The following is a 26,247-nucleotide window of genomic DNA, read 5'->3' as shown; positions in this document are numbered from 1 at the left end:
GATCGTTTGCTGGGTACAGAGCCCTCATGCTGAGCACCATGTGCCGAGGACAGAGGGAACCAGAGACATGCACACCCACAGAGGCCACCCAGACTGCAAAGGAGCCTAATCTTACTCTCCTTCCATCTGCCTGTCTCTCAACCCTACCAACCCCTAGTCACGCACCGGGCTCCTGACAGGATATGCAAGGAGAGGGAAGGGAGAAAGAAGCAGAGGCCATCACTTAAAACAAGTACCCTTCTGGCATCACAATCATTCTGGAGGCCAGGAAGAGACCCGAGTCTCTCTCTAAGTGGGCGTCAGACCCTTAGTCTCAAGGTGGGAATGGTGGTTACCTGTCTGACCCCTAAATCAGTCTGGCTCTGCAATTCATACTGGGGGGAGGGGAAATATTATTATTTGTGACACCAAGGGGTGACTTCAAGGGGTGACTTCATCCAGAAAACGGGGGAGACAAGTAAAGTCAAGAGTTGCTGGGCATCTCAGGCTCTCCTCTGGGTTCCCTGTGCAGTTGGAAGATATTACCTGTGTAGCGGTAATTAGTAAAACCACTTTGTGCTCTTGACGGGTTATACTTGAACACCCGCCCAAGAGCTATCTGGATTTGCAAATGAAGCACACACACACACACACACACACACACACACACACACATGCCTTGACTAGCTCAAAGGTAGGGTGGTTCTAATCCTGCTCTGCTAGCATACATTTCCCTCCAGTACTCCTGCTCAACACCTTTTAAGTCTACGCCCTTCCGGGCGCCTCCTCCCATAGAGCTGCTTTCCCTTTCCACCTACATTTTGGATGAATTTTCTTTTGCTGCTCTAAATCTGATCCATCTCCCTCTGAGACATGGCAATCTCTCTTCTTCCTCCCTCCCAGTTCCTAGCCTGAGCCAATCTAAAAGCTCCACCTCTGTCTCTCTACACCCAGCCATTGGCCGTTGGCTCTTTATTGATTGATCAAAAACCACTTGGGGACAAGGACCTTCAGTGTTTGAACATGCAGATTCCCGATCTGGGGCATGATTAATTCAAAGCTTTAGAACCAATCCCCAACATACACATCTTTGTGAAAACATATGATTTTACTTTGAACATGTCCATGGATGTGTGAGTATGTGGTGAGGTATAGTTTATGGTCATGTTGCGTTTGGGTGCCCAAGGAGACCAGAAGAGGGTATCAGAGTCCTTGGAGTTGGAGTTTTTGGTGGCTGTGAGGCAGCAGACAGAGGCACGAGGAACCAAACTCAGGTCCTCTGCAAAGGCAATGCTTGCTCTTAATGGCTAAGCCATCTCTCCAGCCCTTCTCGCTTGTCTTTATAAACTCTGAGGAAGGTGGTTTCAAATCCTAGCCATATTTTTAGGAGCTCAAAAATTTCTTGCAGAAATGTAGAGATGCTGAGGTGTTTTGTTTTATTTGAACAGGGTCTCATGTCACCCAATGTTGCAGTAAATAATATTTAGGGGTTTCTACCCTAGCTTAGATGATTTAATTCCCAAACAAAAGACACAAAACCTTTGTATTTATAAAAAACCTTAAAGCACTAGACCTGGGCAGATAGATACCGACCCTCTACGATGTTTTGTCTATTTCCCGGTGGTGATCCCCAAGATACCACCTGTCATGTTCTGCCTGGCCTGCTTCTACTCCAGCAGGCTTGCCCTCTAGGCTGTGGGCTCACAATCCACCTACCTTTGGTGACTTCCTTCTCTCTTCTCCCCTTCTCCCTCAATAGTCCCTGCCTCAGACCCCAAGCCTGGGAACTGAAGCCCCGCCCACCTTTCTTCTGCCTAGCTATAGGCCATAGGCATCTTTATTAACCAATCACTGATAGCAGTAGATGATTAAGTCACATCAACCTGAGGCTGCATTGGCAGTAGCCCTCACTACCTGCCCTAATACTCTGGGGTCCCGGATGAAGCACACATATACACACAGACACACACACACCACAGCCTTATATTTTAATATGCCTTGAGCAGCTCAGTGGTTGGGCCACTCCCTAACTCCCGCGTGGCTAACACCTCCCCTCTGATATTCCTGAGTAATTACTTACTAAAATCTATACTTCATCTTTGCTGCCCTAGACCCAATGCGGGGTGGGAGGGGTCACTCTTACCCAGCTCTTACATGACTGGTATGCCTCTTTTGCACCTCTCAGGCCTGCTTCTTACCCTTTTTCCGGCCTGGTGGTTCTAAATCTTCTTTTGCTCTTGGTCCCCTTGCCCAAGAATCCTAAAGTCCTGCCTCTGTCACCCTGCCCAGCCATTGGCCGCTGGCAACTGTACTTACTAATCAGATCCAACTGGGGGCAGGGACCCTTAACATCTTACAAGTGGATTCTTCTGCAATTTTGGGAACCCAATTAACATTACAACAGCATCAGACCAAATCCACAACACTTGGGGGCCAAGGTTTTTACAACAAAAGATGCTATGCAGGAGAATCTGCTCAGCTTGCAGCCACCAGAACTTGGGGTGCAGAATTTAGCATTTGAATACACAGCAGCACTGGACGAACCCACTGCAGGCCAGGCTAGCATCGAGCTCACTCCACAGACAAGGCTCACCTTGAACTTCTGATCCTCTTGTCTCAAGTCTCACCTCCCTGATGCTGGAATTTCAGACCTGTGCCACTACATCCAGCTTATAGATACATTGGGATGAAGAAGTATATTGGGATTTTATTAACATACATGTTGTCATTTGAATCAGTAACTAGTAATTAGTAATCCAATTGTTTGATAGGCGAACTGGTTCAAAACAAGGAGATCAAAGGGTCTCTCAGTTGGTGACACAGGCTAGCTCTCAGTCACGCTGAAAGCTATTGAATCCAAGCATCTACAGATGTGCTGAGGTGTCCTAGCTTGGTGGCTGGTTGAGGGACAAAGAACCTTCCTAAACAGCTTCTATTTACTGAACTCCTGCTTCCAGTCAACAGACGCCCAGCATGAATATAATCATTCCCATATCACAGAGAACGCAGGCTGGTTGGCAGAGGTGAGGTGGCTACTCGGAAAGTCTGTTTTCTGGCATTTGAACACCAGGCTGAATGGCTTCAGGGCCAAAGGAGGTGGAGGTGACTTGAATCCCCACGGGGCACTCAATTCCTCTGAGTTGGCACCGAGAGATTGGGCCCGGTTCTTGGGTCCCAGGATATTGGGCAGCCCACACCATTCTGGGTCTGTGAGGTGAATGAAGGCCTCAGGGTGTGGGAAGCCACTGACTAGTGCGGGCTCATCCAGGAAGATGCGGGTTTCCGAGATCTTCTAGGCCAGGGTCCTGCAACCCCTTCAAGACACTAGGGAGAGCTGAGGTTGGAGCCTGGGAGCAGAAGAGGAGAGAAAAGCAGAGGCCAGTCTGGAATAGAAACAGGAGAAGTGCAGGAGATGGGGGAGGAGAAGGGGAGCCCTTCCTTGGGCAGGAACCCGGGGCCCCCCTCGGCGAAGGCTGTCCACAAAGCGATTTTGCAGATGGAAGGAATTAAGTGGGAGGGGGAGGGTCCTATGGTGATAGCACGAGGAGTGTGTGTGTGTGTGTGTGTGTGTGTGTGTGTGTGTGTTTGAGGGAGGCGAGGGAGACAGAAGGAAGCTTCAAAGGAGACACGTTTAAAGTGTCGTTAGAGAACATCGAGACAGTCACAGAAATACAATCGGACTAACAGCAAGAGGAGAGACTGGGAGAGGAAAAAGGTACAAAAAAGAATTAACTAGAGAGCGCTTGGGAAGTGATGGGAACCAGCTTACAGTAGAGCCGACTGTTTGGGCCCCGATTGATTCTGAGCTCCGGGGCTGGGAAGCTGAGCTGACCCGGGGTGGAGGGTTGGGGGATTCGGGAGGGGCCGTCCATGGTGTGGGGGTCGGCGGGGTGCTGCATGTGCGGACCTGCCTTCTTTCTTGTCTTGCCCCACCCTTATATCCATATTCAATGAGCCAACCAATGGGGGAGCGAGGACGGGGCCCGAACCGGCCGTGGTGGGGCGGGGTCTCTGTGGACCCCACCCTAGAAGCGATCCTGCGGAGGGGTCAGCGCAGAGGCAGATAGCGGATCCCCGGGCGGGGCGGGGCTGGCAGCGGGCGGGGCGGGGCCAAAAGTTTCCTGCCCAACTTTCTCTGCCTCCTTCCTCCGCCCGTGCGCGCCCACTGCTGCAGTTCGTAGAGGCGGCGGCGGTGGCGGCTGCGGGCAACGCGCGGGGCGCGGGACGCGGGGCGGATAGCCGTCGGGGCCGGGGCGGCTGGCAGTGGGCACAGGCTCCCCGGTGCCCGCCCCTCCGCCGGGAGGGGGGCGCGAGCGGGCGGCCGGGGAGGGGCCGGCACCTCCACGGCAAAATGAGCCTGCTGTCTGCCATCGACACGAGCGCCGCCTCGGTGTACCAGCCAGCCCAGCTACTCAACTGGGTCTACCTGTCGCTTCAGGACACACACCAGGCTAGTGCCTTCGATGCCTTCCGGCCCGAGCCGCCCGCCGGCGCCGCGCCCCCGGAGCTGGCCTTCGGCAAGGGCCGCCCGGAGCAGCTGGGTTCTCCCCTGCACTCCAGCTATCTTAACAGCGTCTTCCAGCTGCAGCGCGGAGAGGTGGGTGCCCCAGCGCGAGCCAGCCCCGCGCCCACTGCTTCAGGCCCCTCTTCTATCTGTTCCGCTCTTCCTGGCACAGCCCAGGCCGGCCCCACATTGCCCGGCTCGGCTTGGCTTGGCTTCGATCAGCTCTGCCAAACTTGCCGCCCGAAGTCCCTGGGGCACCGGGAGCGCGTCACCTCCCGGCAGAGCCGCCCGGAGCAGCTCAGGCCTGGGCAGGGCCCTCCCGCCCCCTCTCCGAGTTTGGAGTCCTGCTCCTAGTAAGCAGGCTCAGGGGTGTCTCCGGATTCTCTTCAGACTGCCGGGGTGCGGTTAGGGCGGGGAGCCCCTTCCTAGTCTTTCCTTCGCCCAACTCTATCAACTTTTCTGGCTGCCCAGCTGGGACAGAGGGTTGCAGAGCCTGCTCGGAATTCCTCTGAAAGGGCCTAAAAGAATTCTTCCCCCGACCTCCATAGTTCTTAACCTGGAGGGCTCGCTGGAAAGCAGTCGCTCTTCCAGGGCCTTTTCTCCCACCACTTGGGAACCCCTAGATCCACCCTACAGCTGCTTGCCCTCCCCCAGGCACATAGGAAGTGGTTTTTGAGGGCTTGACCTAGCAGACTGTTCTGTTCCCTGCCTTCCCAGGCTGGAAGGAAATGAAAGGGAAATCCTTGGGGGGGCTGGGGGGGCTGTGGCGTTGGGAGGGCTCCAGCTGCCTAGTGCCTTCTCCCAAAACCTGGGATGGTGTTGCAAAGGCTGCCTGTTCAATGGATTCGGTTACAAAGTCTACTGGACAGTGCATGTTCCCAGCTAGATAAATACACAGGTGGCCGTGACCTCCCAGCCCCCTTCGCGGGTCTTATCCAGAACCTTCCCAGAATCCGGCTACCGATGGCACCCCATACCCGTTTACTCCATTTTGGAAAATGCCAATACCCTCTGTGCCTTTCCCTGTGGTTTCCTTCTGCTAAACGGTGCAGGAAGTAGAGGGGCACACACGGTGTCACTTTCACCTCTGACCCCGAGGTGACTGGGAGTAAGGCCTGTATATGCTGAGGTGTGCTGGGGTGGAGATGTGGCGCCAGGAGATCACCCTTTCTGGTCTCAGGTATGTGTTCCACACTGCCATGGTTTATGGGAGGACTCACAGACATGAGAATGGCCAGCACCTCCAAGGCTGCCCTGCTGCCCTGTGGAAGAGAAGAGGGCAGGAGGGCGGGGGCAAGCCTGGAAAGGTGCCTGCAGAGCCCGGGGAGAGCGTTTGCATGCCACAGCTCTTTATAAACCTTAACACATGCTCTCTGCCCCGAGGAATGGTTCCCTGGCTGGGGTCTTCCTTGTTACAGTTTATTGTCCCTTGGCGAGCTGGCTTTAGGTGACCAATGGCTTTGGAGAGCCGTTTGTGGAGTATTTCTTTACTGGTTGGCTGTTTTCCATTATTAATTCTTTTAGCAAACATTTGTTGAGTTCTGCACAGGATGGGGGTGAGGAGCCTAGGGTGGGGGCGGGGGAGTGTAGACAATACATGTGTGAGAGGAGGTGAGTGATGGAGTGCCACCATGACGCCTCTCATCTGGGCGATGACCGTGACCCAGAGGTCCCGTGGCCCAGCAGCGTTCCTTTCCGAGGTCCCCTCAGCTTCCATCCCAGCATTACCTTATTCCTTCCTTACATGCGGTCTCTGTTGGTGTGCCCATCAGTCAGAGATCCTGTCTTTGGAAATTTCAAGCCTCTGGGATGCCAGCTGTGGTTCAGTGAGACCTACCCCCACCACTTCATTGCTGTGTTCCTCAGTTTCCCCCCCAGGAAGTAGCCTGGTGTGGGAGGAGCTGGTGCAATGGTGGGGGAAGGGAGCTCCCATCTCTCTCGGGGCCTCCTCTTTTTCCATTGAGGAGATTGAATCTCGGTTGTCCCCGACGGGGGTATGTTAGAGGCTGGAGGTATACACAAACAAGCGGGTGTCTGCCCGCAGACAGCCTGGAGAGCAGAGGGACTTCTCACACTTTAAAGGCTCATGGCTTCTATGGAGAGCTGGAGAGCTGTGCCCGCCGACTTCCAGAAGGCTCTCTTTGGGTTCTGGCTCTCTCTCCCTCACCTCCTAGCCCTTGACCTCTTAAACTCTCTCAAACCCCCAGCTGTGTTCCTGGGGCTTAGTTGATGTTCCGATGTGGCTGAGAAGGTGAGAACCCCCTCCCCACCCAGTCAAGGCCATCACTAAAGGGCTGGGTGCAAAGGCAACAAGTGCTTTGTCACAAGAGGGAACTTGAGGAAGGGACCCAGGGCCCGTCCACAAGCATTGCCATTCTGTTCAGAGCCTGGCAGGCCCAGAGGCAGTGCCTGTGGATGTGACTTGCATGCTGACCGCTGACCATAGCCCGTCTGCACCGGCCCCTGTGCCAAGAACCCACCCCCTCCTGCACCGCCCCCAGGCTGCTCCCTCCACAATAGCAAAACACCATGAATGCAGCTGGCATTGGGGGAGGTGAGGACACGGGGCCACAGAGGCCTCTTGTGCCCCTGGAACCTCAGCCCTGGGAGCTGAAGATAAGCCAAGGGTCCTGAGTAACCCCGCGGTCCTGGGAGCTGAGAGAGACGTGGCCGAGTTTACATATAAGTGCAGGACAGGTTCCAGGAGATGGCCTTCAGGTGGAAGTGTGTTAAAACCCTTCTGGGTTCGGAAATGAGGTCTGGTAAACTCGGCTTTCAGAAACGGCATCTGTGGCCGCAGCTGGATGTCTTCAGAGAGAGAGAGAGAGAGAGAGAGAGAGAGAGAGAGAGAGAGAGAGAGAGAGACTCCTTGGCTGAGCCCCTCTCTCCAGGTGCTACAGGAGGGGGTGGGGCTTAGAAGGGGGAGTGGAGAGAGTGGACTCCCGAGGATCTTCCTTGCCAAATTCTGTTTGGAATTTAAATTCCCAGCAGTGTAGACACCATGAATTCCATTTCTGGAAAAGTAGAATTAAGCGTTACCTCTTGGACCGTTGGAGGGGTTCTCAGAGCCGGCCCAGGCGGGCTTTTTATCCCCCTCCTGCAGAGGCAGGGAAATGAGGCTGCCCAAGTCGTTCAATTCAGATTCTTAGGACAAATTTCCCTTTTTCTCTGTGAATAGATGTAGCTGGGAAGTGTGGCTGTGGGATGACCAGCTCTCCTTTGTGCATGCTGGGAGAAAGGAGGGCGCAAACAGGCTTGGAAAGCACAGGTTGCTCACCGTCAGCTCACCGTCATCCCTTCGTTCACACAGTGCTCATCAGCATGGTAAAAGCTCAGAGAAGGCCTGTCATTCAAAATGTGTTAACAAGTCTTCGCCCCAGCAGCTCCTAGACTTAATTCAGCCAGGGGATGGTTTTGGCTCAGGATATGGGCCAGTGTTCTTCTGGCCATCTCCAAGTCCAGGCAGGGACGTTCCACTGAGTCAGCCATGCGGTCTCCTGGGCTGCATAGTTCTAAACTTCAGGAAGCTCTTCTTAGTAACATAAAGCGTGGAGATCCCTGAGTTCGTACATCCCTTTCCACAGTACTACAGACCGACCCCACGCTTTGCAGCTGTGGCCCACCCATTGCGGACTTGTTAGTGGTGTGGAGTGTGACGTCAGCCCCTTTAGCACAGAGATGGCAAGGAGAACACAAAGGAGGGAAAAAAAATAGAGGGTCTTGTACGAGATTCCAGATGGAAGAAGCGGCTCATGTCTGTATTTCTAGCATAGGAAGATTGCCATGAGTTCAAGGCCAGCTTGGGGCTCCAGTAAAACCCTCAGAAAACAAAATAGGCCTGGGGGGAAGGGACAGGGTAAAAGCTCCTGCCACCAAGCCTGACAACCTGAGTTTAAGCCCTGGGTTCCTTAAACCCAGGCAGAAGGAGGGACCCAGCTCCTGCAAGTTGTCCTCTGACCTTGACATGCTGGGCTGTGTACCCATAAACACACACAGATAAATAAATAAATAAGTGTAAACATTAAAAACAAACACAGCCCCCAGCCTAGGCAAATGTAGGGAGTTTGGATGAAATGCCACCTGTGCCCACAGCAGGCGTCAGAGGCTCCACAGTGTGGACTTGTGTAGCACTCATTCTATTCCCTAGCAGGGGCTAAACTTGACTCCCATAGTCCCTGTGGTCTGGTTGAGGTGGGAGGCAGGCAGCTGGAACCTGGGAGGAGTGCTTCAGAGGTATGACTAGGGAAGAGTCCCCAAGCATCTGACCCCTCCTCTTGGGGCTCTGAACAGTAACTCAGGCAAGGAGGCTGACACTTGGGAGGGGTTATCACAGGCAGCTTGACTCTGTTCTGTTAAGTTGACTGCGTTAAGTCTGGGCTCAGAGGGAAACTATGGCTTGGGCCATGTAAATCGGCTGCAGGGAGAGCAAGGGCTTCAGTAATAAGTGATTAGTGGCCACAGAAGTCCACAGTGGCCTAAATGGAGACTAGGAAGCAGCAAGCTGCCCTGCTTGGTTTTCTGAGGCAGGGCCTCGCCCTAGCCCAGGCTGCCCTTGAACCCAGGGTAATTCTCCTGCCTTAGCCTCCCAAATGCTTGGAATGACGGCATGCACCACCGCTTCCAGTGGGACCATGGATAGCAAGGCTCTAGAATGTAGTTCTTTCCCTGTCGCTTCCATTATCCAGAGAGCAGAGGTCTAGATGACCAAGTCATCAGCAGAACTAGATCTAAATCGTTTCTGCATCCCAGCCTGGACATATCTCTGTAGCCTGTCGTCTCCAGGCTAGCTCCTACCCACATCTGCCTCAGGCTCCTGTGTATACCAAGCACTGAGACTTCCTATCAAATCACAGTGCCTCTGATGTTTTGTCTGGATCCATTTTTTTTTTTTGAGACAGTCTCATATAGACCAGGTCGGTCTCAAACATGCTCCATAGCTAAGGATGACCTTGAATTTCTGATCTCCCTACCTCCACAAGTACTGGTAACCTATCATGTCCTGTTTAGCTGGTACAGGCTATCGAATCCATGGCTTCCTATGTGCTATGCAAGTACCCTGCCAAGAGCCACACCTCAGCCCTGGACCCCAACTCCTTTGAAGAGTCATGGGCTTTTGTGTAGGTACTGGGTTTCCTAATATATTCCTGCTCTGACTGGCCTGATTTAGGAGACACAGAGGAGAAAAACCATACTTACCTATTGTATGTCTATTTTATGTCTATATCTCTCCCCGGGGCAGTCGTCCTGAGGTCCAGAAGAAGAGGATACATTCAGAGACCTAGGGACAGAACCAAGCATGTGCCATTGGATCTATTCCTTAACTCATCCTGTGTGTGTGTGTGTGTGTGTGTGTGTGTGTGTGTGTGTGTGTGTGTGAATATATCTTATGTTGCTCAGTCCTCCATTGGCTACACTGGTTAACTTGTAATTTCTGGAAGCACCCAGCAGTCTCGTGTGTCCAAGTCTTTATACTTGTTGAATCTACCCGTGATATTTCCAGCCCTGCCCCAAGAGACAGATTCCAAGGTGTTTCTTTGTAGTACAATTGGATGGTTCTTCTGGGAGCCGTGGGATGGCTGCTTTAGGGAGCAGTCCTAAAGGGAGCACCCTTCAGCAGTCCTAAAGGGAGCACCCTTCAGCAGTCCTAAAGGGAGCACCCTTCAGTAGCTCCAACAACACGGCCTGCGGTAGCCAAGGAGTGATGCCAAGGTGGTCGGCTTGGCCGCTTGGCTGCCATGCGCTATGCAGTGGCGGTGTCTCTCCGTAGCTCTGTTGTCGGACTTGGGAGTAGGAATTCTTCCACTGATGCCAGGTCTGTAATTGGACCGCACTGGATGCGCAGCTCATTCTACCAAGTGGGTGGGAGTGGGGCAGATGGCTTTAAACCTGCTCTCTCTTCTGAGAGAGCCTTGTGGTGAAGTAGATGGTCTCCCTTGTCTCGGCCTCCTATGTTATCTCAAGGAACGAGTGTTTATTAGTAGCTAGATTACTTGCAAGGGGCTGACTTGGGAGAGGGTGAAACCCTGGTCCTTACTTTGTTTGGTCATGAGCACCTTTGAGAATCTTAAGGCATTCGGAGTCCCTGGTGTGAGCCCAGTATACAAGCGCCCATGTCTGCCCGTGACTTCACAGTCTGTGGACACACTCACTGCACAGTAGATCCCAGCTCCAGGCCTCTGCTGTAGAGGATATGGCTTTGGTCGTAACCTGGACTGACTAACGCTACAGTCCTGCTGAGCCCTTAAGGCACAGGGACCCCAGCGCTCTTGTGCTAGTTGGGAAGCGGACAAGGAGCCGTGGCCTATAAGCACCATCAAGTGAGTGGTAACCCTGGGTTGGGGCCCAAGAGACTGAGGTGGGGAGAAAGTCTTCCCTCGGCTCTAGGTCCGCTAGGCTCTGCCCAGCATCCACTGTCTACTCTCCCAAGCCCTGGTCCCCATTTCTCTCTGCCTGCCTCCTTCATCTAAAAGAACTAGATGTGACCATTAGCCTAGGATCTTTTACTGAGTATCTTCTTTGTAGGAGGAACTATTTTAAAGGGAAGTGTGAACATTGTCCAGACTGGCAAAGGGTCGCTATCTGTCTTGGCCAGTTCATATGTCCCTGGTCCTGGAAACAAGAACATGGGCAGAACTGTGTGTGACGGGGGTGGGGTGGAGTGGGGGGTGGGGGGTGAGGTGGGGTGGGGCGGGGCAGGGCTCAGTTACGGTGTGCTTCAACTTCCTGTGACCCACTTCTCACCTGTGTGCATGGCCGTCTACACCCCAACCCAGTGTGCACCCTCCTGTCTGTGTGCAGAGGATGAATATGTGAGCCATTCCAGGTGGGCCCTACGGACAGAGGAAGGTATGTGGTCACTGGTGATAGGAATGGTTTCTTCAGACGAGCCAGAAGAAGGTGTCATATTCATTACAGATGGTTGTGAGCCACCATGTGGTTGCTGGGATTTGAACTCAGGATCTTCAGAAGAGCAGTCAGGGTTCTTAACCGCTGAGCTATCTCTCTAGCCCCCCATGGTTTCTTATTGCAGTGTGTGTGTGTGTGTGTGTGTGTGTGTGTGTTGGGTGAAGAGGTGAAGGGGTGAAGGGTTGGATGGTTCTTTTTTTTCCTGATATTTTCTTTATGTACATTAGGTTGGGTGGTTTTAGAGGATAAGAAAATAGTTGAGTGACTGTTGAAAGGAACCCCATAGAACTAGGGGCTAGAATCAAGCTCTTTCCTCTAATATTGTCTTGGGTTAGAGAACAGAACATAGAGCATCTGTAGCTGCCTGATCTCCCTGGGGTTCCTGGCCTGGCCCTGAACACCACCTTCTCCGTTGACCCTGCCCATGGCTGTGTCTTTCCTGACAGAGGCTGTCTCATTCCTGCCTGCTACCCTGCAGTTCCTCCCTTGCCTGACGTACCATGTGATAGCCCTGCAGGAGAGTCCAGCTGGGCAGGCTTCTCTGGGGAGAGTGTGATGCTGTGCCTCTGCGCTTAGAGTCCACAGCAGAACTGCCTTCCTCAGATTCCAACCCCCTCTCAGAAACCAGAGAAGCTGGATGCACTTCGTCTTCAGTACCATGATGTCACACCTCATGTCATCCTCTGGCTCCTTTTTTTTTTTTTTAATAGGTGGAGCCGGACTTTAGAGGCTGTGTGTGGGTGAAATATTACTGACCAACACATTTTGACTCTGTTGCCTCAGGCAAATGGCTAAGCCTTTTTTGAGTCTCAGTTTTCAGCTCTACAAAAATGAGATCAGTGCTCAGATAAATGGTGTCTTAGCAGTCAAGGGGAACTAAGTAAAGAAAAGATTCTGCAGAGTGTACAGGAATAACTAGTGGTCAGAGCAAACCAGAGTCTTCTAATCGATTTTTCCTTGTCAGACCCTCAAGAACCTTGGAGCAGATTCCAGCATTGATTATGTGACGCTGATGCTGTCTTTCCCCATGTGGTAGAAGAATCCCATGCTTCCTACCAGCCTCCGGGATCTTTGATGCAGAATGATGATGCAGCCCACAGACGGAGGCTTATATCCATCACATAGTGGAGCCACCCTCCCTTGGGGAGCAGGGCCTTCACAATGCATGCATCTCCAATCTGCATGCTGGCCCTGCAGCATAGTAGATTGCTGATTTCCCTTTCTATGCCAGGACTAGAGTACCTTTCAGAATCCGGGTGTCTGAACCCAACAATGGTGTACCTGCAGGGACAATCAAGTTTGCTTTGTCTCCCTTCAGTTCTAAGAGAGAAAGCCCAACCTACACTCTGCCCAGTCCCTGCAGGCTGGAAAACAGCCAGGACTTACCTTTCACCTCTGTGGCCAGAGCTCAAAAAGGGTTTTGCAGAAGAAATGGCTTTCTGATCTGCCCAGCCCGCTCTGACCAGGCAAGTTGGATTCTTGCCTCCCGGTTCCAACTGGGTCTGAGCCTCTGCAGTCCCCCAGAACCTCAGTTTCTCTACTAATAGCATGGGAATGTGGTTGGACCGTCTGACTCCTCCTGGATTCTTAGTTCTGCGTGGTGTTTGTCTTGGGCTGGTGCTCGAGGTAGAAAGCTGTGGCAGTTCTGAAGACAGGCTGGGGGACAGTGGAGGCCAGGGTGCTGGGAGGGGGACCTTAGCCTTGCTCTGTCCATGGATCTATTAAGGAAGGCTTCTCTGCAGTCCTTTAAGGCATCTGGGAGAATTGAGCGGCCAGGGAGGGGGTGGGAGGCCCTTGGCTGTTTGGGGATGCCGGAGGGTCTGTCGTGAGTCTAGGAGTATGGCCATGGTCCTGGAGAGAGAACTATTTAGGGTGTAATTAGTGTAGCTTTGGCATCCGCCAAACTTCCCCTTTCTCTTAAAACAGTCTCGAAGGCTGCGGACTTGTTTAAATCCTATCCAGCAAAAATGAAAGAAAGGAAGAGGGGGAAGAGAAGAGGGTTGTTATTTTGTGAAATTGCATTTCCCAGCCGTGAGCATGAGTCACAGGGTTTGGAGCTTCAGATTTCTTGTTTGGATAAACTTCTCTCTAAGAGGCCAGGGCTGCGTTGCCCTCAGTCAGGCGGGTTAGGGATGATGGAGCCGGTAACTTCCTGGCATGGGACAGGTCTCCCAGTCAAGATGTAGAGGGACCCAGGAGTTGGTGCTCTGAGGCCGGTGAAGAGGCTGCTGCTGCCTGAATTTTCCAGGGTAGGGGTGCGGGGCTGGCAAAGCAGATTCAGCTCAGGAATTATCATCCAGTGGATTCAGAGTTTGGGCTTGAGGAGATGGACGACTCTGGAGGTGGGTGGTGGTGGCTGCTGTGTCTTAGTGAAGATATACTCGGCACCACAGAACCAAACACTTTAAAAATCATTAAACTGGTAACTGTCATTGTGGATATTTGATCACACACAAAAATATGCTCTTGGTCCCCAGCCATTGCTGTGGTGACCCTGAGGTGGAGCCCAGAAAACTGTTTTTGTTACTAGTTTCCAAGTCACTCAATACAAGTTTTGAATACTCACTTCGTGTGTGAAGTAGTGGGCAGTGACTCACAGGGCTAGGACGAGAAGCAGCTGTCTCAGTAAGTGCTCCTAGGGTTTGGCTTGTCACCATGGCCACCTTGTCTGATTTCCACCAAAGCTGTCCTCCTGTACTTCAGAAAGTGACCCTGTAGTGTCCTTACCTCCAGGATGGAGGCTGTTGCCTCTCAGGGAGCCACTTCATTCTGGGCTTGCCCAGTTCAGACCACATGCAGGCTGGTGCTGGAGTGCTCTGTCTTGGGTTTCATGTTGTACCAGAGAGCTAAGGGATTCCCACACCTCGGGAAAGCAGTGTGCTAGCCCTGGGCAACTCTAGGTATGGTGTCTGTGCTCTGCCAGGCCCAGGCTCTGGTTAAAATAATGTAAGCTGGATAGAGGCCCAGAGAAGGCAAGAGCCAGCTCAGGGTCACCCAGCAGGTGTCCAAGGTGCTATCTTAGCTGGAAGATGAGGGCTGGGTCCACTCAGAGCTGAGTGATCAGTTTCTGAAGCTGGAAATGTGAGATTAGAAGCTACTCTTGTTGGAGTTGGGCAGGGTGTACCTCAGGCCCTAGACCACTGTCAATTCTCTTCTCTCACCTTTCCACACTGAAGAGACAGAGGATCGCCCCTGCTCTAGGCCCTGCCGGGCCTACTTTACAAAGGAGTCTAGCTCTTGTTTCCAGGAACCTTGTTTCTCTAGCAGCCTAAGGACTCCAGGAAGTAGAGCTTTATCTCCTCATGAGCCCAGGCCCAGCGCTTATCCCTGTCATGGGGCATCTGGAGTGGGTGCAGAGAACTCCAGCCATTGTGTCCAGGTTCACCCTTGACTTCCGGGGGAAGCTGCTGCTTTCTAGCCTTGGCCCTTCCCTGGGAAAGGGGAGCCTTTGGCCATTCCTCGCCAGCCCTACCACAGGCCCCACCTTCACTAAATTCCGCTGTGCCGTGATGGCTATAAATAGAGGCTGTATACACCAGGAGGGCCTGAGCCCCGTCTGGTTGGGAGCTCGACAGGGTGTCTGGTTCCTGTCATGTGGAGGTGGGAGAGGTAGCCACTTCCCTCTCTGGGCTCTCAGAGAGGTGGCTCAGGCAGGCTGGACTTCTCTGTGCTTCGGCCTCCAGCTCTTGAAAATGGCAGCCATGTTGCACGTCCCCAAGCCTCTTTCTTACTAGGTGAGAAATAGAGTCAACAGAGCTGTGTCTGAAGTCTCTCCCTACCTAACAAGTGGCTTCCCATGAGGCCGTCTGTATTTAGTCACTTTTCTCATTTCTGTGGTAAAATATCAGGTAAAAGCAACTTACGGAAGTCAGGCTATACTTTAGTTCACTATCAGAGGCTACAGTCCCTCAGGATAGAGAGGTGGTGCCATCAGGAGCCCGGGGCCGGTGACCACCGTGTGTGCACAATGGGAATAGGGAGGGGGAGAAAGGCTGTCGCAAACCCATCTGCCTTTTTGTTGAGTCCAAGACCCCGGCCCATGGAATGGTGCTGCCCACACTTAGGGTGGCTTTTCCCAAGTTGCTCAACCCAATGCGGAAGCTCCTTCACAGACACGCTAAGAGATTTATCTCCTAAGTGATTCTAGGTCCTGTCAAGTTGAGAGTATTAACCTCCTCCACATCTGGTGTGGTGTGTCAAGAACCGATAGTAACACCGTTGGCAGCTGTTAACATCATCACCACATACCCAGGGGTCCTAAGGCCCAGACACGTGACAAAGAACTTTAGAATCATGACCTCCCTTTACCCTTACGGAAGTCTTAGGGGGTCGCTCTCGTGTTCCCACAGAATAGGCAGGGCCCCTGAGGCTAAACCCACAACTGAAGTTAAGATTTGAACTCTGGCTTTAGGTCTGTGTGGATCCATGCCGGTGGTGTCTGAAAGCCTCCTTTGCCACAGCCCTGAATAGCCTCTGTTTCCACAGGCACTGAGCAGCAGTGTGTACAGGAACGCTTCACCCTATGGCTCCCTCAACAACATCGCAGATGGCCTCAGCTCCCTCACCGAGCATTTCTCAGACCTGACGCTCACCTCTGAGGCCCGCAAGCCCAGCAAGCGGCCTCCTCCGAACTACCTGTGCCACCTGTGTTTCAACAAAGGACACTACATTAAGGATTGCCCTCAGGTAAGGCAACTCAACCCAACTGGGCTCTCCGGAGCGAGCTTCCTTCCCGGCTGGGTTGGTGGATGGATGGGCACCACGTTCTCCCCAGGGCCTTCTGTTTGCATGGTACTGTTAAGTAAGACAAGACATCTGAGGTAGAGGGATCCAGACCCCACTTGGGCCCACGATGCTTGCTCAGCAATCTGCATAGTGGATTCTGGACCCAAACCAGGCCCCCACATGAGGTTCTGGCCCCTCGGGTCCCACAAGTGTTCCTGCAGAGCGGGTCCCATTATAGTGGGGCAGGAGGCAGCCCGCAGCCTCTTCATAACTCTCTGGAGGCCCCATCTGCTCACACTCACCAGGAAGGAATGTGGGCTCCTGGCCAGGAATCCAGATGTGCACCCCCTCCCTCAGACCCACCACTGCCTCCTCTGCCTAGAGCAAGGAAGGATGAGGGTCCTTGCCTATTTGTGCCCTGGAATAGGTCACGGTAAAAGCACCGGGTGCCAAGAGGCCTGGCATCCCTCTCAGGGTTTGGGCTGCAAGATGGAGGGGTTTAGGGGCAGCCCCATTCTGTCCCCCATGCTTTGTTGTAATGAAGCAAGGCATCTGCAGCCAGTGCCATTCTGTAGGTGACCGACTCCCCAACAGATGCAGGATCCTGGGGAGAGGAGACAGCAGGCGTGTTTCTAAGCAGTGTTAGCTTATCAGAGATCCTTTTCCCCTACATTGTTTCTTCTTCACATATTCCATTTTTTTCTTTACTAATGTAGTGCTGGATTTATTTTATATATGTAATAGAAATGGAATCTCATCAATTCTGAAAAGCCATGCAGTATTGCCCTCCGGATGCTGGAAACCAGAGTGGGGCCGGGTGGGGAGCCAGGATGGGCTCGCCACTGCATCCTAGGCATGTCTTAGGAAGGGCTGGGTGGGGCTTCGGGTCTCCGCTGCTTCAAGCCTAGCCCCGACACAGCTCTGTTAAAGGTTCCAGGGAATTTGGTAGAGAAGGAACCCCAAGCCCACCCTACACCCACGTGCCAGCTCAACCTCCGTGGTGACAGGTGTGATCCCCTACTGGAGCCCTACAAGGTGGTAGCTGACTGCTGATGGCATCTGTCCCCACACCCCACACCCCACACCCCACCCCATCCTCCCGTAGGGGCGGTGAGCAAGAGGCCCTTGGAATCCCGTGACTTTGGTGGAGGTTGAGCTCCCCTCCTCCCCTAGGGCTCTCTGATTGGGCAACAGATAAGGCCTCAGAGGCTGCCCACCCCTTCCCAGCTAAGCGCTCCCACATGCAGTAGTTCAGGGCATCCCATCCATGGGCAGCTTGGGAAATGGGCAAGCAAGACCCACTCATAGCAAGGAGGAGACAAACCCTGTGTCAAATGTCTCCTGGCAGCCTTTCGTGTAGTGCGGGTGACTGCCTGTGTGTCAGGCTCCCACGAGCCTCTTTCTGGAAGGCTGGGTTGAGCACTTTGAGCAAGGGAGAAATTCATGCCGAGGGTTGGGCTGGTTAGTGGAGGAGCCTGGAGTTTAAGAGGCAGACGGGTCTTCTGGATAGAGGGTCCCGCAGTTTCCGGCGCAGTGCTGATACTGGCTTTCCTTCACGTTGATCATTGTCTCTCAGCTCTATGGCAGATGAGGGAGGAGGGGCCCATTCTTGTCGAGTACTCTCTTCTCTCGGACACCACCATGAAGAGAGAACCCCCTCATCCCTGTTGGGTGCTGGACGGTGGGGATTCAGGTGGGCTAGACTTTAACTGGATGCTATCCACCCTCCACTGACCACAGGCAGCTGCTGGGTCACGGTACTCTCTGACTCCTGAACCAGTCGGGGGGGTTCTCATCCTATCAGGTGTTGAGCACAAATCTTCCCAAAGAGAGGAAAGGGGCAAATAAATTTTTATAAAGCCTTGTTTCACATGAAATGTTATACAGCAGGTCAAAATAATGAGTATGTAAGCGAGACGTGGTGACTCACCCCCGGGCTGCCAAGTCTGAGACAGGAGGATCACGTGGCTCATCGATGTTGTATCATCATTTAGGGCCGGGTCATGTCATTGTGATGTCATTGGCCATCATTCAGGGCCGGGTGGTCTCCCACTGAACTGATAGGCCTTCCTTGCTTCTCAGTGCACAGCGAGGCGGCGTCTGCCCATTACTGTGGATAGTACCGCCGTGGGTGTGGTCTCACAATGCCGCTGAAAATCCTTGACTTGGGTTTTCCACTCTGAGCTTTCTCGTTCCCGTCTGTGGAGTCTCTTACTTTGTCTTTATTCTTAGTTCTCAGTGTGGGGCTGAGGTTGGGTCACTGACGATATGCTGCCTCATCGTTATGATTTGCTTTTGTTAAGAGATGTTCTCGATCTATAGTCCAGGTTGGCCTCAAACTTCTCAAACTTGTGATCATCATTCCTTGGCCATATGCCCCCGTACCTGGCCACACCTTCATTTTTGTTTTGTCTTTGTTTGTTTGTTTGTTTCTTTCTTTGTTTTTTGTTTGTTTGTTTGTTTCTTTCTTTCTTTCTTTGAGACAGGATTGTATATAGCTAGGCAGTTCAAGCTGTTCTTGAACTCTTGATCTTCCTTTTTCCACCGCCCTGATGTGAAATCATGCCTCTGCTTTCCCGTCTTTGTGTGTGTGTGCATAATGTTTGTGTGAGAGATATGTGCATGCATGTAATGTGTGTGATATGTGCATGTAAGTAATGTGTGATGTGTACACGCATAGGTAAGATATGTGCGTGCATGTAATATGTGTGTGATATGTGCATGTATGTAATGTGTGATATGTACATGAACAGGTGAGATATGTGCATGTATGTAATATTTATGTGTGTGTGTGATATGTGCATGGGTGTGTTCCTATGTGAGATTCTGGCATCTGGTATACTCTCCAACTTCCTTTTATTTTATAAGAGATTTATTATTTATTTATTTATTTATTTATGTATTTATTTAATGCATGTGAGTACACTGTAGCTATCTTCAGACACACCAGAAAAGGGTGTTAGAGCCCATTATAGATGGTTGTGAGCCACCATGCGGTTGCTGGGAATTGAACTCAGGACCTCTGGAAGAGGAGTCAAGTGTTCTTACCCGCTGAGCCATCTCTCCAGCCCCTCCAGCTTGCTTACTAAGCCAGTTCTCTCACTGGAATTAGCCAGTTCAGCCAGCCTGGCAGGCCAGCCAGCCCCAGGGGACCTCCTCTTTCTGCCTCCCCCGCACAGAGAATATAGGCACACGTCTCCACACCCGGATTTCATGCGGGTTCTGCAGATCCCAGCTCAGGTCTTTATTGTGCACAGCCGCTGAGCCACCTCCCGGGGTCCCACACCTTCTTTCATCATTGTCAGTGCTTGTAAGTCCAAATTGCTCCATGAGCCCCACGGCACGCTTCAGGACGTCGTGACTTCCACATGCCGCCACCTAGTACTTATCCGCAGTGTCCTCTTGGACCCTCTGGTTATTCAGAAATGGGCTGTTTAATAGCCACATATTTGTGAGCTTTCCAAATATCTTTTGATGATTTCTGAACTTATTCCACTGTGGTCAGAGAGCACGCTTCGTACTTACTGTTCATCCCTTCTAACCGTGTGGAGGCTGTCGTGGAGCTCAGCACGTGGCTGGCCTGGAGGCTGTGCCGTGCTGTGCTGTGAGAAGGTTGGGTGGGGCGCACTGGGCTGTCTGCTAGGCACGCTGGCCACAGGGCTGTTTACGTCTCCTGCTGCCTTGTTGACGTTCTGCCCAGTTCTCTATCCATTAAATGCAGATACCAGTGTCTCCAATACTGTTTGTGAATCACCCTTTGTCTTCCACTGTCTGTTTCTCTCCCCGTGCTCTGGCATTCTCCTGTTAGGTATCTTTCTAGTGGCAATATCATTCTGATGAATTGATCCTTTTACCATTATAAAATACCCCCTTTTAACTCCAATTTTTACACCGGTAATATTCTTTTTTTTTTTTTTTTTTTTTAAGCCTGAAGTAGGATTAGAGACTCAGCTCCGTGGTAGAGCACTTACTCAGCACTTGCAAACACATCTAGGGTTGAATCACTAAGACCAAAAAAAAAGACAGAACTAAAACAAACCCATGAAGTCTGTTTTTTTGTTTTTGTTTTGTTTTTCCCTCATAGTGGTACACCTAGCTTTGTAGTGATTACTTTAATCCAATCAGATATTTGAATCAGAAGTGAGTATCCTGGAGATAGCATCTAATTGGTTGGAGCTTGAGTTTTATGTCCAATTCAAAAAAAAAAAAATCCCTGCCTTGTGATTGGATTCTTTAATCCATTCACCTTTAGTATTATTGGTGTAGTTTGATTTACTTCTACCATGAGTTTCTGTTTCATACCTTGCCTTCTTAATTCCTCTATTTCATTCTTATTTCTTTCCTTTCTGTTAGTTTTTTAATGTAACATTTTAATTTTTAAAAATGATTTTAAGCTGGGAGGTGGTGGCGGCGCACACCTGTAATCCCAGCACTCTGGGAGGCAGAGGCAAGCGGATTTCTGAGTTCGAGGCCAGCCTGGTCTACAGCATGAGTTCCAGGACAGCCAGGGCTACACAGAGAAACCCTGTCTAGAAAAAAACCAAATCCAAAAAACCAAAAAAAAAAAAAAAAGATTTTAATGCTACTTCGTATTGATCCACTTGTTGGTTATGGTTTATCTAATGCGTCTTAATTCACCAGCATGACATACAGAAATCCCGCTCCTGCACGGCTTTGTGAGCTGCTGGTTTGGGCCTTCAGATGTGCCCGGTGCTGGGTCTGTTTCTCTGTTCATCCTACATGGAGACTGTTGAGCTGCTTCGATGCATTGTAGTGCCACACACCTTTAATCCCAGTACTCAGGAGGCAGAGGCAGGAGGATCTCTGTGAGTGTGAGGACAGCCTGGTCTACAGAGTCAGTTCCAGGACAGCCAGGGCCACACAGAGAGACCCTGTCTTCAAAACCACCAACAAAAAGCTGTCATTAGATTTTAAGCATTTTAGGCCATTATTCCCTCAAATGTTCTTTCTAGTCTTTTATCTTTTGTTCCGTAGAAGAATCTCTAAATGGTCTAAATGTATTTAGAATTATCCATAGATTAACTGGGGTAAACTGCACCCTGCCAGGTCTCGAGGTTGCCCGCGAGCCCTGGCATTTCACAGCGGCAGCCAGGAGCTCCATGCCATCTTCTGCTAAATATCAACTTCAAGGGCATCTTGGGATGCATGCGACCCTATTTAAAAGAAGAGGACACAGTTAAAATATTGGGAGTACAGTCTCCCAGGCCCTGTTCGCATGACCCTGGGGCACTGTGAGGGCTACTGAATACAAGAAGTCTGGGGCCTCCAAAGCAGAGGTGGGAAGTGACGGAAATCTGCTGCGTAGGGGACATCACTCGTTGTGGGCGAGGGTCATCTCTATAGATGTCTTGTCTACAAAAGCTTAGGAGCCAAGAGTGTTGACACTTCATTCTTGGAAAAGCAAGATGAAATGTAATGACAACCACAACAACAAACAACAAACCAGCCGTAGGGTCCCTGTCCTTGAGTATGCGCAGTGGTGATGAGATAGTCTTGAGACCCGAAGGTAAACAGTAAGGTCACCGTCCAATAGCCCGTAAGCCTCTCACCTTCTCAGCACATAAGATAAAGTTCCTCAGTTTCCTTCTCACAACACTGAGGCCCAGGGAAGTTAAGTGGCTTGCCATAAGTTAAGTCACACAGCTGGTAACTCTCAATGCTTAGAACTCAGCTCCTCTGAGTCTAGGGCCCAGGAGTTTTTGTTTATGATCTAGATCCACTGCCTTTAAGATCAGAGGTTTTGTTTTGTTTTGTTTAAAAAAAAAAGAAGGACTGTTGGAAATAGAAGTCAAGAAGCCACCCCTGCCCATCCTGACCACGTTGGTCATGACCTGAAATGGCCCAACCTCAGGGATCTGCTGCTGGCTAAATCTGAGTGGGCAGGGTAGCGTTGGACTGTCAGCTCTGGTGGCAATAGATACCTGTTGTCTGCAGGGAGGCCTAGGCAGCACCTGCTAGCTACCTGCAGGGTTACCTGGGCTCGAGGGTGTTGATGTCTTCTGCGGCCTGATGGGGCAGGACTCTGAGGATCCGAGCCACAGTGGCTCTGAGCCACCAATCCTCCAGTCTTTCCAGCTTGGCTCGTGTGTTTGGAGTCGGGGCTATGAAGACCTCTCTAAGTGTCTCTTGGGTACAGACATGCTTCTAGAATAGGCACAGCCTGGGTGGTGGCTCGAGAGAGTTTGTCCCACTCTCTCTCTCAGTGTCCTGGGGCACTGTGTGAGGTTTCATGGGGAGGAGCTAGACCAGGGAGGGAAGGCATCCCAGGCCTCTCTGGGTACTGTGTGCCCTTGTTCACAGCTGGCACTCCCGGAGGAGAGGCGGGAGGTGTGGTCGGAGCAGGTGGTGGAGGCTTGCATGCCAAGCTGTAACCCTGAGCTTAGTGTTGAGGGCAGGGAAGCCATCTGGGTTTAGGTAACAGACTCACACTAACAGTTTAAAAGATCACTCTGAGGGCAGGTTGGGGGCCGGGTGGAGCTCAGAACATTGCAACACAGAGGAAAAAATGAAGCCCAAATCAGGAAACATTACACTTGAAGAAGAGCCAAGAGTCCCCTCCTGGCGACCGCTCCACAGCACAGACAGCACCAAGGCTGCCCATGGTCTTCTTAGAGGCCCACAGAAATGGTTCTACTTTACGTGTTTTAAGACCATGAAAGGTCTTAAGGAAGTAAACATCACTATCACCCCCCCCCCACCATCACCACCACCACCACCACCACCAACCCACCCCCCATCATCATCATCAACATGTAATTAGAACCTAGTCTCAATATCCACACTAATGCAGTTAGAAAATATAATTTTTAGTAACTTATAAAGGAAAAGCCACATAAAAGAAAAAGGTCTATGGGCATAAAAGTCATCAGGCAGCCCTAAGAGGAACTGGTGGGTGCTTGTAATTGGATGGTCTTGCTCATTTCAGGAAAATTCACACAGGGTCCGCATGCCACCAGGAAGGATCCTGATGCCGCCTTGAATGTGTCAGCTAAAAGGCGAAGTTCAAGTCATTGTTCTGTATGTTGGTCTGCTGTGCAACACTAGATAAGTTGCCTAACCTGTCTGTGCTACTTTTTCCACATCTGCAATTTGACCTTGCACCTCTGTGCAAGGATCCAGAGTCCTTTCTCTAGGACCTTCCTCTTCCCAGCATGCCAAACTTGGCAGCTGCCCGTCTGTCCGTCCGTCCGTCTGTCAGTCCGTCAAGCCTTGAACCTCCCTCACTCCCAGTGCTTTCTTGATGAGTAGTGGTCTGTCTTGAGGGAGGTCCAGGAGGGGGTGCGGTTGTCACCTGTACCTCCATGTCCAGCTGAGGGCTGGAGCCCAGGGGAGCACGGGCCTGAGTCAGCACGCCCGCCGGCCGGCTAATGTGATCCAGATGTCAGACGGAGCAAAATTGTCACCCCCACCCAGCTGGCAGCTCGGGTTTCTTGGAGATTGCAAAAGAAAAAGGAAAATAGAGCAGAGAGCCTCAGATCCCAGAACAGCTGAAATCTTAGGATGTAAATAGTTTCAGAGTCTTGCTAGGGGAGGCCACTGGCCGCCTGCCTACCCTGCCTGGGCTGCCCTTGGACCCCAGCCTTGCCTCCTACCACAGGCCAGAGGCGCCAGTCCCCGAGGGCTTGGGTGTTCGAAGGCCATAAGCAGAGCTGACGGGCCATAGCTGACCCCAGCCTGCCTTGCCAGCCCCCTCATTCCAGTCCTGACCTCACAGCAGGTTTGTTCTTCTCTGGAGTCTGAGTGGGTGGACCTGCCCAGGGGACAGATGGAGAGGGACCATGCATCTGTGGGGCTTCCCCTAAAGAACTCAGGCTAGGGTCTGGAAGTTCCTTAGAGCCCAAGCTGAGAGGCATGGAGAGCAGAAGAGGATTAGCCTGCTCACCGAGCCAGGCCAGGCCCTTCCCTCTGCTTGTGAGCACCTCCCATGGGAAGGGACAGGCCAGGGAAAGCTCTCCGCTGAAATGTTTAAAGCCTCCGCTCAGGCCAGAGCTGCTGTGGCTTGGACTTGGTTTGAGTGTGCTTCTCAAGGGCTCACGTGTGGGAAGCTTGGTTCCCACAGGGTTGATGGATGAGGCGGTGGACCTTTAAGAGGTGGGGCCTCCTGGGAGGTGGTTAAGTCATTGGAAAGAAAGGAGGGAACTCTTCCAGAACCCTGGTTATGTTATTATGAGAAGGCAAGCTCTTCCAGAACCCTGGTTATGTTATTATGAGAAGGCAAGCTTCTTCCTTTGTCAGGTGAACTCTTAGTTTTTCTAGCCTTGGTGGCCTTCTCCACGGGAGCTTCAAAGGACTTGATGTTAGGACTTTTAGCCCGATCTGTGAGTTACATAAACTCATTCTCTTTGGGAAGCATGAGCTTCAGGTATTTTATTATAGCAACAGAAAGCAGAAAGGAACACTAGAGAGCTAGTGGGGAAACCGAGGTGTTCTCACAGAACCTGAGCTAAGATAACTTTATGTAAAATCTGTGGGGGCGGGGGGCCAGAAGAAGGCAAGGGAGGAAGGAGGAGGAAGAAGAAGAGGAGGAAGGAGGAGGGGAGCAGATTGGAGGAGAGAAGAGGGGATAGGGAGGCTTACAGCATTATTCTGTGATTCCCAGGAGGGATCCTGGGCTGGGGGCAGGTCACATGTGGCAGGGAGGAATGACTCCCCTGGACACAAGAGTGGCCATATGGAGACCTGAGCTGTGCTGCTCTAGTACTTGGCACAGTCCTGAAATGCCATGGGTGCCCAGGGCATGTCCTCAGGAACATGGCTGGGGGCCTGTGACTGCCGCTTGGCCCAGTCTCGTGGGTCCTGGTGTTGGGAGGTGACAGGACTCATGTTGTATCCTGGCCTTCACTTCTGCCCTCCCTCCCTCCTCTCTGAGACCCCCCTGCTGCCTCGCACCAGGCCATTGTGGCCTCTTTCCAGCTGTGAGCCTCTGGGAAAGTGAGCCAGTCTTTCCAGGTCTTGTTTCCTTCGATTTCTAGTAAGGATACTGAGAAGTCCTGCCTCGAAGCATGCTGGGAGCTGCTGTTTATCTGAAGCTCTCCCCACACTCTCTGAGTGCTTACACTAAGTTTGTTAGTGGGTGTTGTTATTTTTAGGCTGCAGGTCAGCTCTCTCAAACTGGTTTGGGGTGGTCCCAAAAGTCTGGAGTGTGCCTCAGAGCTGTGGGGTCTCCCAGAGGGCTCTGGGCCTACTCTCTTACCCTCTGTCCACAGAAGGGGCTATTTCAGGGATGAGTTGTAGGGGGCTAGGTGACAAGGCTGTTTCCTCAGGGGCTCCGGAGGAGCAGGGGACAGTTCCAAGAATACGGGGAACTTTCTGAAAGAGGCTCAGGGGATCTGTTCTGCCCAGGGTGGTACTCCGGGGAACGGCTGCAGGGGAGCACAGCTGTCAGCTCCTACTGGCTCCCATGGAGGGATGGACCTGCCAGGTCCTCACCCTTCCAAGCACAGACAAGAGGGGACAGCTGTAGAGGTGGCATGAGAGTGGAGAAAGAGGAGTGTGGTGCAGGGCACGTGACCGGAAGGAGCTAGCTGTGGACCCGGTTTCACATCCTCAGCTGATGGTTCTCTTTTTAAGTACCAAACAGGACAAAAAGGAGGCCCCAGTGTCTCCATGATCCGTGGAGGGCTTCATCTCCTGGATCCTGAGAGATGGGGGGGGAGGGGGCAGAGCCTGGAAAGGAGGCCTCATCCCGCAGCCTTGAGCAGCTTGCAAGGCCTAGAGAACAGAGTGTGGAAACAAAGCACACTGATCTGTGTTGGTCAGCGCATCGTCGCCATCATATGGTGTCTGACACGAGCTGGCATCCTAAAGAGGTTTAGGAGGTTAACAGAGCCTGGAGCTTCCACCAAATGGTTTAGCTCAGGCTCAGGCTGGGCCACCCTGTGGCTGCGTGGCTGCGTGGCTGCGTGGCTGCATGGCTAATGGCTAATGGCTAATGGCGGTGGCAGCAGTACCTGGGAGGCTGTGGGTGATTCAGCACAGAACAGGCAGAGAGGCGGGGGCTTGAGCTCTTCACATGACCTGTGCAAGGCTTTGAAGGCCCAGGGTTCTCACAGAGCCTTCCAGAGCTGGACTCAGACTTTAGCTTTGTGCTTGTCCATTGCATAGCCTTGGCT

At 52.1% G+C, this 26,247-nt stretch overlaps 1 protein-coding gene across 1 annotated transcript in view; it reads left to right on the top strand.

Moving 5' to 3' along the window:
- Positions 1 to 4,129: 4,129 nt before the first annotated feature.
- Positions 4,130 to 26,247, top strand: part of Zcchc24 (zinc finger CCHC-type containing 24) — a 51,774-nt gene continuing 29,656 nt past the window's right edge. Inside the window, exons 1-2 of the mRNA XM_052189903.1 lie at positions 4,130 to 4,576; positions 15,875 to 16,075. Coding sequence (XP_052045863.1) covers positions 4,331 to 4,576; positions 15,875 to 16,075 — 447 coding nt within the window. The 5' untranslated portion in view covers positions 4,130 to 4,330. The remainder of the gene's footprint in view (positions 4,577 to 15,874; positions 16,076 to 26,247) is intronic.

This window comes from Apodemus sylvaticus, chromosome 8, assembly GCF_947179515.1.
Source record: "Apodemus sylvaticus chromosome 8, mApoSyl1.1, whole genome shotgun sequence".
Classification (NCBI taxonomy): domain Eukaryota; kingdom Metazoa; phylum Chordata; class Mammalia; order Rodentia; family Muridae; genus Apodemus; species Apodemus sylvaticus.
Note: the sequence above shows the minus strand (reverse complement) of the source record. Positions and strands in the feature narration are given on the sequence as shown.